This window comes from Notolepis coatsorum (assembly GCF_963971535.1).
Source record: "Notolepis coatsorum genome assembly, chromosome: 1".
NCBI lineage: Eukaryota > Metazoa > Chordata > Actinopteri > Aulopiformes > Paralepididae > Notolepis > Notolepis coatsorum.
In genome coordinates, this window is record NC_140165.1 from 37,133,661 (window position 1) to 37,147,239 (window position 13,579).

The window sequence follows — 13,579 nt, forward strand, 5'->3', positions numbered from 1 at the left end:
GCCCCAGGCTGCACATGCGTCGGAGGAAAGCATGTGACAGTCTCCGGCGGTCTCCCGGACCAACAGTAGGGGAAAGTACGCAACAACCAGGAAGGGTGGGATGGGAGAAAAAAATCAGGAAAAAGGAGGGGAAGAAAGATTAAAAAAAAAATAAAAAATATCGTGGAAGTTATTTTATTTCAGTAATTCAATTCAAAAAGTGAAACTCTCGTAGATTATAGATTCATTACACACAAAGTGAAATATTTCAAGCCTTTATTTGTTTTAATTTTGATGATTGTCTTACAGCTCATGAAAGCGCAAAAGTCTGTATCACCAATACAAATTTTTAAATAGATGTATTTTTCTTTTGTATATAGAAATGTCGGCCTTCTGAAAAATGTTCATGTATGTTCACTCAGTACTTGGTTGGGGCTCCTTTTGCACAAATGACTGCATCAATACAGCTAAATATATAGACTTTTCCACAATATTCTAATTTATCGAGCTGCACCTGTACTGAATGGCAAGCATTCACAGTCCACATTCACAGTGACAAACTAAATCAAAGCAAATGTACTTTTGATTAGAGACAAGACAGTATATAACATGGAGAAAACTGCCTAAATGAGGTATAGACACAACAGTATATAGCAGAGGTCCCCAATAGGCGGACCGTGGTCTGGGTCTGGAGCCAAACATCGTCCTATCTGGACCCGGACCTAGAAGAACCGATGAATTATTGAGAATTATTACATTTTGACGGAGCGTTTCTGTTTTAACCTCGCACACCAAATCGTGTTCAAAACCAGTATGTCTCATATGTTCAACACCAGTATGTCTCATATGTTCAACACCAGTATGTCTCATATGTTCAACACCAGTATGTCTCATATGTTCAACACCAGTATGTCTCATATGTTCAAAAGAAGTATGTCTCATGTGTTCAGAGACTGTGGTGACTATTCAAATACTATTAAAAAACACATATTTTGAGAAAACTCAAATTCACGGAAAATAAATGATTCAAGAGCCCAATATGATGGTCCACCAGAGTCCTGACACATTCATTTACTGCCCAGTTAACAAAAAAGAAGAAAAAAGGAAACACAAGCTATACCTTTTAATTTCATTTTTCTAAAATTAAGCATTTTATTTGAACTCATCCAGCGCCATCGCTTAATGAGCCAGGGGGGCGCTAGAACGCCATCGCTTTAATCAATGGGGAGACTGCGAGATTTGCGAGTGCTTAAAATATATCTTATATTATAGCTATGGGTCTAATACACCCGTCGATTGTCAGTGAGTTGCTTCCAGTCAACATGCACGAAACAGATTGTTTTTTCATCTGTACATTTCCGTTTTATACCGTTTTGAATATGAGTATAGTTTGTGATTCTTAGTAATCCCAGGAAGACGCAATAATAGCGTTTTAGTGGAATGCACTAAACACGTTGTCATTTTTCGCCTGATTATCGAATCTTCCTGAAATCAATGCTAGATTATCATTATTATCCTTCCTCGTGCATACATGAAATGGCCCTCGTAGCGCGGCGCTTCCCCCCCCACCTCCTGCACCCAACGGTAAACAGACACACACACACACACAAACAGCTTCGATCGCAGTAGAAAGAAATATCAGATCAACGCAAGATTTTATATAGAGTCCTTACCTGGTCTCTGATGTAATGCAAAAGAAATAATCTAATTATCTGATCGCCATTCCAAATACTGCTCGTGGAGGTCCGTCCCACATTGCCCAGCATTGCATATGAAGGGGGGGGGGGGCAGCAGATGTAACATTGTAAACGCTAGTCCTGCGGAGTATTTAAACCTCACCCGCACGGCTCAGATCAGCCCAGAAAAGAAACTACACCATTTCTAATAGAGTGCAATACCGGCTGGAAGGCGTAGGCGGCGGTATTTGCCCTTTTGCGAGCTCAGACCCATTCCCAATGATCAGGCTGGATGGATGAAAAATTAATGGATATAGCTAATAAAAGAAATAACGATTAAAACCCAAGTTTTCTTGTGATTGGCGCTGAATGAGTTAAGATGCACATTTTAAAAGGTCACTCTTGTGTATTTTGAAATGAGAAAATAATATTTATTTATTATTAGTTATTAGAGTGCTTATTATAATCCCCAGTTCAATGAGAAAACTGGCAATAAATATTATTGAAATATTATTGCACTTTATTTGACAGTCAGTTGTTGACTACATACAGATGATGATGATGATGATGATGATGATGATGATGATACAACTACTAGGCTACTTCAATATATATGGCTCTGAATCATAACGCAAGTTAGACATTATGATGTTCTGGACCTTTGCTTGAGGAATCTTTCTCTAACTGGACCTCTTTCGATTTTAATTGAATACCTCTGGTATATAGTATAGACAAAACAGCCTAAATGGGGTATAGACGAGGATCATTAAGCATCAAATGCCATGTGGCACCACTGCTGATGGGGGAGGGAAATAGCCTTAAAGACACAATGACGGTAAAATATAAAATATCAACGAACACATGGACAGAACTTAAATCACAGGCCAATTACAACATTGTGCGTAGTTCCACGCTCTGAATATTTCATGTCAAGGCTCTCTCAAGAATAGAAAGAAAGGAAAGTGAAATGCATAGACTTGTTTAGTATAATGGCCATATGTAATTAGAACAAGAGTGCTGACTTAGTTTAGTATAATGGCCATATGTAATTAGAAGAAGAGTGCTGACTTAGTTTAGTATAATGGCCATATGTAATTAGAACAAGAGTGCTGACTTAATTTAGTATAATGGCCATATGAAATTAGAACAAGAGGGTTCTCATGAAACATGACAAAGACTGCCCTGCTGTGCCACTTTGCAGTGAGCTTCTTATTAAGCAATCTATCATTCATCATTTCATTGCTATCATTTCATATTGTTAATAGTACCTTAGTACTATTTCCTCCTGACATAGCCCTGTGTCTATTCCTCAATAAGTGTGGATAGACAATCTAATATCGGGGCCAATATTATCCATGAGGTGACATGTGATTATCAATCTGTATGAAATGATTTATTAGAACAAAATAAGTCCTGCAGGGACATCCAATAGATATTAGCTGTTGTCAAGTTGCTTTTAAAAACAACAACAACAAATCCCTGTACACATACATGGTAAACAACGGATGCAAAACAGAGATAACTGACTTGGATTCTGTGACGTTTTGGGGTATTTCAAAACTACATAACTATCCTAGCAAACATGATGAACAGTAAAAACATTCTTCTTGCCCCAAGATAATTGTTCAAATTCGTAGTGGACCCCCCACCCCTGCACAATAGTCATAGATTGGAGCTATGGTACATCCAAGATGGTCACCATGTATTCTGTTGTTCTTGTAGGCTGCAGATTGCTAACTTGGATAGGTGTTAAACATGTCAGAAATTTAGCTGCTGAATAACAGTTGGGTGTTACTCAAACTGATCACTCAAACCAGTAGTGAGATAATTATTCAATGTCATCAGCTGTTTTACATAAAAAGAAAAAAACTTAATAACAGAATATAGCATGGGAAACATTCACTTCATCAGTGCATGGATATTTATAACAACTAAGACCAGAGCTGCAGATAAGACAGATTTTAATCACTGCACTTTTTAGTGGCCGCCTTGTTAGCTGCATAATTCTGCTCCATTGTCTTTATTGCCAGGGAATGCGTGATTCTGTGACAGCTGAGCATAACGTTAGGTGCCTCATCATGTCACAAAGAAACTTTTTACATATCCATGGTTTCAGTGGAATGTTTGTTGTGTTGAGTTGACTTCCTGTTGGGTTTGTTGCTGCGTTTACCAATATAATAACAAGATAGCACTAGTCTTCTCCATCTGGAAATCCAAGATACTAACACTAATATTGACTCTACATCTTTTTCCATCAACAGTCTGTCAATACCAAACGTATTCCCTGGCTGGAGTGATGGCTCACTCGATGTCAACTGTAGTCATTTTCTAGAACATAAGGTTTGTGCTCGTCAGTGTTGTCAATGTGAAACCACTTACACACTGGTAAGAACCTTTAGTTCTAGAACAGGGGCTCAAAACTCGGTCTATCAGCGGCTGTATATCAAGGCTATTCATACAGAGACTTCCAAGTGCAGATCTGACGGCTTCTTAGCTCCGTCTAGTTTGTCCTCTTCTCCCCGGAAACAGCACCTTGGCTAAATGGCGCTCAAATCAGTTTTGACCATCCAAAACACAGTAGCCACACAGTAGTCCAATCAGAGTTCCGACCTTACAGAGTTCCTTAGCACGCGGTCCAATCAGGTGTCGACCTTTCCGAAGGTTCCATCGGGGGGGCGGTAGTGTTTGGGGAAGGCCTTGAGCTGCAGCGAGTTGAAGGCGTATTTCCTGCATCCAACGTTCTTCATGGTGTTCTCCCTTCTACACCCCTCACTGGGAAGAACAGGGGAGGACGAGGAGAGATGCAGGAGGTTAGGAAGAGGAGGATGATATGGGAGAGGGAGGAGGATAGGTAAATGAGGAGAGAGGGAAGAGGAGGAGAGGAAGAAAGGCAGGAGGGAGGAGAAAGATAGGGAAGACGATGGGAGGAAGAGAGAACGTGAGCAGAAAAGGAGGAGGGGAGGTAGGAGAGAGAGAGGAGAGAGGGGTGGAGCGAACACAGATATAATGACAAAACAAAAAAAGAAGCACAGCAAGGGTTGGTGTTAGACAGATGATGAGTAGGAGACGGCCAGACATAACTGTCAAAAGAACAGAACTAGAGATGCGCCGATGGCACGTTTTAAAATGGTCAACAACACTTCCTAAAGTACCATCCGATACAGAGTACCAATCTTAGACAACCGTTTCCCCCCATTTCCCCATCAGAGATCTAATATACTTCAATGTGGCCAAAAATATACTGTATGTATATCGGGAAGCAGAATCAGCGTTGGTCAAATCTAAAAAACGCTAAACACAAAAGTTTGACATGAACTGTTGAAGACCTGAAGGCATATTTGGATGGATGAATGACAGACGGATATGGTTGGGAGGAATGAGTGATGGAAGGGTGTGCCAGGAAGTTTAGACTCATTCAATGTGTGCCAGGAAGTTTAGACTCATTCAATGTGTGCCAGGAAGTTTAGACTCATTCAATGTGTGCCAGGAAGTTTACTCATTCAATGTGTGCCAGAAAGTTTAGACTAATTCAATGTGTGCCAGAAAGTTTAGACTTGTTCAATGTGTGCCAGAAAGTTTAGACTAATTCAATGTGTGCCAGAAAGTTTAGACTAATTCAATGTGTGCCAGAAAGTTTAGACTAATTCAATGTGTGCCAGAAAGTTTAGACTAATTCAATGTGTGCCAGAAAGTTTAGACTTGTTCAATGTGTGGTCTAACCAAGTCTATTCAGTGTACCTTTCTGTTATTAAACACAACTTACCAGCAACTATATGAACTGCCCTTACGGTGTAAGCCCCTCCCGGTAGTTAAAACAGGTTAAAATACACACTAAGATCTACAACACTTGGAAGAACTATTTGGTCCCAGCCTTCGACGCCTCCTGGTCTGTTATGAGACACTCCGTTTAGCCACGTTAGACCCACGTTTTGCCTCTTTCGTGCAGGCATTCCATGGTTCTGACAAATACTCGTATCAAAGCGAGCCCCAACAAGCATGGTGAACTTTAAAGGCGGTAGATGTATTTGTCCCTTTAACATGAGCAAACACGTTCACTCCCAATGACTGCAAAATTTCATATGGCGGGAAAAATTACAAAAAAAGACATGTCAAAATAAGATAATGGCTTTTAATATTATACATTTATAAGTTCCTTTGTCCTACCGATATATACATTTGGCATGGCGTGTACAGGAGGACATTACATGGTTAAAGCTGATACTGAGATTATTGACTGTCACCGTGTTCTCATGAGAAAAAAAAGGAAGAAATCTAAAAAGCATTGATCATCAAGGATGGTGAACGTCACATTTCAGAGCAAATTTATTAATCTCAATCAAACCTTTGGTCGAATGACTAACTTTGGTTTAAAAAACAATAAAATGTTTTGATTGATTGGTCTTGCCTGGCACAATTATTAACACATAAATACCACCCCCACAGTTCAAATCTGAATTTTGAGTTACCGTATACACTTAAGGTATCAGACAGTTGATGAGTATCAAACGCATCCGTTACATTCGCTGGACAATATAAACTTAAGACAATTTGTTTTGGGTTTTTAGGCCAAGGCGAATGAGATGCAGTATAATCTATTTTAATTTCCTCCTTAATGGATCTGATATCTGTTCAATGCCAGGCTAAAACAGGTAACTAATCATTTCCCCAATACTAAACTATGATACCAAGAATAAATGTGTAACACGCTAGAACTCAAAAGCAAAGTGAATTGATTGGCTGCATTTTAACAGCATGTTAGATCTCTTTAATGGAGAAAATGTTATTTATATATCTCAATAATGTTTTGTCCAATGACCCCAAACTGATGTTCTAAGTCACATGTATCAAACTCGAGGCTCGTGGTCCAAATCCGGCCCCCATACTGAATGTGCTTATCAATAAATGTTGGCCCGCTGCCTCACCTCACGCAATTCAACTGGCCTGTAATAGAAATCAAGCGCACCTTGTGCAAATGTCCCGACCTTGCACCTGCATTGTGTTTTTATTTAATAAAAATGTATCGATCTGCTTTTGTGGACCCAATATTTAGTCTTCTGTTGTAGGCTAAGGCTACCTTATGTTTTTATTTACTTTTGCTTTTAAAAGCTCGTCAGTCATCTGTTTTCACTCAACTCGAGCCATGGTATTATCCGGTTGCAACTCATTTTACTTTATCAAGTGGATTATTGCCAATTCATCATGCCTAAACTGAAATCAAATCTGTGGGATTTTTTTTTTCTTTTTGCACAAGATAGGTGAAATCTATGGTAAAAACAGATTTTCAGGTTTTCCAGAATCAGTTGAACCTAGAATTGCTAATCTTACAGACTAGTGTGGGTGAATAACTAATTGAAACTTAATAGCTATTAGCTTGCAAATGCATCATTATTCTAATTCATTTCAGAGAATGAACAGAAGTGCATTTACAGCATATTGAGCTAGTATTTGCACAAATGGAATAGATTGACCAATAAGCAAGTGCCAAAAAGACTTTTTCTGGTCTGCATTCTCTTAACAGTTGTTTGTATTGAGCCGTACTGTATTGTACCCATTCTGCAATCTGTTAATAAAGTTGTCAATCAATCAATCAACCACATCAGGAAAATGCACCTTTTTCTTTTTTAGGTATTATTATGTGTCCGACCCAGAAAATCATCTGTATTTTTAATTGCAGCCACCTTGGTAATTTGGGTTTGAGTTTTGAGTTTGACACCCCTGGTCTATGTCTATACTGTTCAGTAAAAACACGATTGATGGGATTGAGAGTGGTAACGGTGCCTCCTTACTCTAAGGAAAAAGGGAGAAAATCAAGTCACTTCTTTATTTTCCTTTTATTATTTTATTTTATTTCACTCTTGCTCTCAGTGTTGAATTGACATATTTCTAACTCCATCATCTTTTCTTGACCCCCCCCATCATAAACAATATTTGTCCAGGGAAAGCAACAGTTGTGATTTGAGGATCAAGAAAAGAGGGTCAGAGTTTGAGATAAGTCCATTTTAGTATTGGGGCATTAATTTCTGATATGACTCCGATACCCTATTTTAACCTGGTATCATCCTGATTTTCCATGACAAGTTTCTGTATCACTGGATCCCCGGCAGGGGTGTAAAGTACTTGAGTAATTGTACTTCGTTACAATACTTAAGTACTGTTTTGGGGGATTTGTACTTCACTCAAGTATTATTAGGTTTGTATACTTGCACTTTTACTCAATTACATTTAAAAAAAAAAAACATACTTTTTACTCCTTACATTTAAAATGCAGACCTACAAAGTACAAATCTCGCAGGTCCAACATTTTAATTAGTATATTTGTTTCTCTGGCCAAACTAACATTAACGTTATTAATCCTGCGGCCGCACTTTATTTAAAAACAGCCAATCAAATCCCCATCAATGGAAAATTAACCCGCCCATACCCATGCTGATTGGTCCTTGTGCAAGACTAGAAAGCGGGGATCTTTGATTAAACACCTGCTATCAGAAGAATAGACAGTCAGAAAAAAGGTTTTTACTTTTGAGTACTTAAGTACATTTAATGCTCGATATTGGCTTTTTTACAGATACACCGATATTGTCCAACTCTTAATTTCCGATACCGATATCAACCGATATCACATTTTAATGCCGATATCGGTCGATAATATCGGTAGGCCGATAATATCGGACATCATTTCTATAGAAAAAAAAAAATATCGGACATCCCTATTTAATAGTAGACACTTTTTTACTTTTACTCAAGTGTGTTTTTTTAAGACGGTACCTATACTTTCACTTAAGTATAATTTCTGGGTACTTTTTACACCCCTGATCCCTGGTCACCACCCTGGACAATACTCAAGTGCACACCTTGCCCGCCTTGATCTCCAGGCACACCAAAGCAAAAGTTCCAAAGTAATCAAACAGTAACTGACCCAGGTCTGGTCCTGAAACACCAGTGATATCACAGGGTATCTACAGATATATACAGATACCTGATATCTACAGATACCTGAAAACATCAACCAGAGGTAAAAACCTGCCTTTGATATAGAAAGTCACACTGGCATGACAAATATGGCACAACAAGCATAATAATATTATATATTTATATATATATATACTCTGCTTATTAATAAATAAATATATTTAGCAAACATATACGCATTTATACATACAAGCATTTCAATATAATTTATATATAGCGATACAAACATATTTTCTATCTCTGCTGCGATGGCGATTTCTTAGGCTTTGCTATAAAAAAAATCTCTTGTTGCATTTGAATAAAACAGAAACAGACAGCGACGGAGCTGAGACTTGGTTGTTATGGGAATGATGTTTTATCTAAAGGCCCAATCAGTGATTCAATCTCTGATGCAGGGATAGAAGTAAGCTAGTGTTTATCAATTTAGGCCAGTGCAAAAGTATCCTTAAACTAGCCAGAATTATAATGGGAACTAGGGGACTATCGAGACAGCAGACAAGAAGGCTATGATGCAGGGGTGGGCAATTCATTTTTACAAGGGGCCACATGAGAAACCTGAACTGTGTTGGAGGGCCGAACCAATGATAACTTGAACTTAATTCTGCTCAATATTCATTATCCCCAATTGTAAAAATTTACCGCGGGCCGGACACGGACGCCCAAAGGGCCGGAAGTGGCCCGTGGGCCGTGATTGCCCAGGTCTGCTATGATGAGATGCTAGAATACCTGGACATTTCCAATGTAATTTGATTTTGGATACTTGTCACATTGTGTGGGGAAAAAGGTTCTACATTTGTTTCCCTATAAATAGTTTGTTAGCAATGCTAGCATCACTGCAACTATTGAGTATGGCTGGCTACAATCTAGCTGGTTTAGACAACAATAAACTGATCTGTTTTGTTGATGAAATTAGTTGAGCCTAAGCCAATATTTGCTCATTATTTCCCACTTAATTAATGCCAGTTAAATGTTCTTTTTTGACATTACCGTTGTCTAACAGCAGGTGGAGCTAATGTCTGTTTATATTATACATGTGGATTTCAAGTAAATGTATCATTGCTGTCTCTTGATAGTATCCCGAGGTAGTTCTAAACCTCTACTCATGAACGCAAGATTTCAGATTTTTACACAATGAACACACGTTTGAAAAATAAATACATAAATAAAAGGTAAAACAGAGAAATATTTGTATGTATATCTGCCTAAAGTAATTGTATATAATAACATATAAACCGTTACCATTCCAAAAGTGAGTAACGATAATAATAGCCATCAAATTAACCATTTGAAAATGTTGAAAACCAACAGCAGTCCGTAAATGGCAAATAGTCCAAAAGAATCTAGGAAATCTTTTTTGGTGTGTAACTATGTTTGGTGATCAATGCTGTGTATTGTAAGTGTATGCGAGGGAGAAAGAAAGTGTGTGCAAGTCTATATGTGCAAATGTGTGTGTGTGCGTGTGTGCATAGAATATATGCACGTGCATACTTATATGTATGTCGAGACGAGGGGTAATAAGAACGAGAGGCTCCCTGCAGAGGCTATTTTGGTCTGATCCATTTCTTTACTGGGTCATTCATTCTAAACCAGATGGAGCCTCTTTGCTTCTGGGAGATGAGACACTGCAACAGTCATGTATTGTAGGTCTATGGGACAGTGGATTTCAACTCCATTCACTGCTGCGACTCACTCCAGCGATACGCTAACATCTAGTGTGCACCATGTTACTCGTTGTATGGAAATGGCACGTATAAGACTGTGTCGGACCACTATTGATTATTACATTAATTAACATCAAACATACATCTGTACATTATTTGGAATGTTTTTCCTTATCGTTTGAAAATTCGAGATAACTCTATTAGCCGTCAATAGTAGCCACTGTGACATAATGGTTTAAATGTTCAGTTCTCAAGCTTCTAATCTACAGCTGAAAAGGGTTAAACCTAGTCCTGGACTAAGCCTCGTCCCTTTCAATGTGATTTAATCAACCCTGAAAGCGACTAGCGCTGCGTTTTCACTTCTGGGGGGGAAACTCGAAAGTGCGTTGACAGTTTAAAATCAAATCATGAATACCACAAATAATATCCGTCTAGTTTCTACGGTGTGCTCAATACTGCTAGGAAAGGGTAATGCAATGACTCTTGGAAGCTCTAAGGAAAGTGCATGTTTTTGGAAGTAAAATGACTGTACTAGCATGAGGATTGGCCAATTAACTTTCTGTTCAATCAATTAAGAAGTGATACTATATCATCATTATATTAACTTGAGCTGAAAGTGAATTGCACTGATCCCTATAGTATATAAAGCGCATATGCCTAATTTCTGGGGCACTTACTTCGCTGCGGAAGTGGACTGGATTCAGACGAACGGTTTAAATCCATCCTAACCAAGACTATATGGAAGGAGAGATCTTCAAACCGCGATTTGCGAGCTTAAAAAAGGCTCACTGAAGCATTTGGCACAAGCACACGTATACATTCTGCGTCATCCTTCGCCGTTCATTTGCATCGTAGCTCAGCTGCAAACATAGCGGCGTTACTATATGAACTAAATTAAACGAATTCCCCCGAAAACACATATGACTCTATTGCTCATATAATAACTCTATATAACAAAATATAACCACATTGAACTGCATCGGTTAGCCGTGGTGAACTTTCTTTCCCCAAGAACACGGTAAACATTTGAGCAAATGTAAACGGATACTGATCATCGATAAATGCTCGACAGAGAGAAGGGTACCTATATGATGTGTATACTGCACTGCATAATCAATAACATCGGCCCTGGATATCCTACAATCGTACATTCCAGAATCAGCCAATTAGAAATGGCTTACTAAAATCTAAGAAAAATAGATTCAACAGTGTCAATTGGCAAGACAAAGCTAATCTTACAACAAGAGAGATAAAGCAGACCTGGGATCAAGTCCAAATTGATTTAGTTATTTGGGTTTGGCACAATGAAACCAATTGAACTGGCTGTAAAGTGCAATCGGTGCCCAAGTTGTACTCAGTAGTCCTTTACGATACTATGTTTACACACAGCCTACTAATCTTAATATGACTAATTTACTTTTATTCCAAATGAGCCAACCTCATATTAAATATCACAACGAGTGTAGTAGAGTAACCAGGTTACTCTAGTGTCGTTGAGGTGCTTATGCAGTATGAGGTTTCTCCATTCAGACAACACAACGACTGAGGGCTTCTTGGTAATTGATCCGGGTCTGTTACAAAGTGCATAAGCTGACGTGGAAATGAAATGTCTCCTCAGCGGTTTATACAAAAGAAATGGAGGGAGACCTGAGGAAATGCAACTTATAAATATGTCTGCATGAAACAATTAAAACAACTAAAAGAGAATCTTAACCAACACATGTTGGCTTGATTTTTTGCCAAGATAAAGCTTTTTTCTTTACCCAAACCTGTAATATATCGTTAGCCTCATACGATAATTGCCTACGTAATTTATTTTGGCCAAATTGAGATTTCTGCTTAACTGTACTCTCCTCACTCTGCTGCATCGCCCTGTCTTAGTGCCTATGTCCTCAGCCAATCAGACCGCTTGTTACGTTCAAAAACTCACTTGTGTGACTTGTGCATTTTAACGTTACATACAGACGGCGATCGCATGACTTAGGCAAGTAAAACAACTGCCTTAGTGTATGACATCTACAGGTGCAGCTCGATAAATTTGAATATTGTGGAAAAGTTATTTTATTTCAGTAATTAAATTAAAAAAGCGAAACTCTTGTAGATTATATTCATTACACACAAAGTGAAATATTTCAAGCCTTTATTTGTTTTAATTTTGATGATTATGTCTTACAGCTCATGAAAGCCCAAACTTCTGTATCACCAATAAAAAAATTAAAATAGATGTATTTTTCTTTTGTATATAGAAATGTCGGCCTTCTGAAAAGTATGTTCATGTATGTTCACTCAGTACTTGGTTGGGGCTCCTTTTGCACAAATTACTGCATCAATACAGCTAAATATATTGACTTTTCCACGATATTTTAATTTATTGAGCTGCACCTGTATGTATGTAAGAGGAAAAAAATGCCTAAGTCACGACATATTTAGTTTAAAAGTCACCTTATTTTGTTACGCAATGGTTGTTGTGTTTTTGCAAACTTGTTGATACATCTTGTGGAACTTATTTTCTAAATATTAATCAAAAACTTGTACACATTTGCTGGAAAATGTGTTTTTTCTTCTTTCCCAAAAATCTTGAAAAATTACTTGGGCAATTATCGTATGAGGCTTACGATATGTGCAGCCGCATGTGGAAGACATAATAAATAAATAAAGCTACAAACTCAAAATCAGATCATCAGAAAAAAGTCTAGCCATAATAATCACGTGTCGAAAACACATGTGTCATCTGCATATTTATACATAGCCACTCACAACAACTGTGATGTAATTTCAAGCTAGAACAACTTAAGTATTATGTTTCACCGATATACAAACTCTTACTTTGTATTTGACAATACTGATATTCTGGGTTAGGGGACAACAGGGTGTCACATCGATACTGCAGGCAGTGGCGCTTGGATGACGGCAACAAACTGCACACATGATCTCTAGACCCCTTTAACGTCAACTTCCTGGTGCAATCCCATTGGCCAGGAGAACACAGAGGGCAGGCGGAACGCTGTAGAGGTGGCTGTCCATTGGTAGGTGCGGCTGTAGATATGCAAGTGTACACATACACCCATAGATATATATAAAGACTACCGTAGATGACTCACCCACGCTGCTGGCCAACAGAGACCGACGTTGCCACATGGCGGCCATCTTGCTACATGGTAGCACGCACCCACTCATAACATGAATGTCTATAGTGCATGTACTATTGAAATAACCATAGCTTGCTCAATTTTCAACCGTTTGGTTTGTTAAAAACATCAGAGATGTTATCATACTGCATACTTATAATGGACT

At 38.4% G+C, this 13,579-nt stretch overlaps 1 protein-coding gene across 3 annotated transcripts in view; it reads right to left on the reverse strand.

Annotated features, from left to right (window-relative positions):
* Positions 1–3,033: 3,033 nt before the first annotated feature.
* The window catches only part of LOC311242231 (inositol polyphosphate-4-phosphatase type I A-like), a gene marked incomplete at its 3' end in the record, with an annotated part of 159,729 nt that continues 149,183 nt past the window's right edge, over positions 3,034–13,579 (reverse strand). For all 3 annotated transcript variants that reach the window (XM_084331195.1, XM_084331194.1, XM_084331191.1), the window contains one exon: positions 3,034–4,427. In XM_084331195.1, coding sequence (XP_084187321.1) covers positions 4,295–4,427 — 133 coding nt within the window. The remainder of the gene's footprint in view (positions 4,428–13,579) is intronic.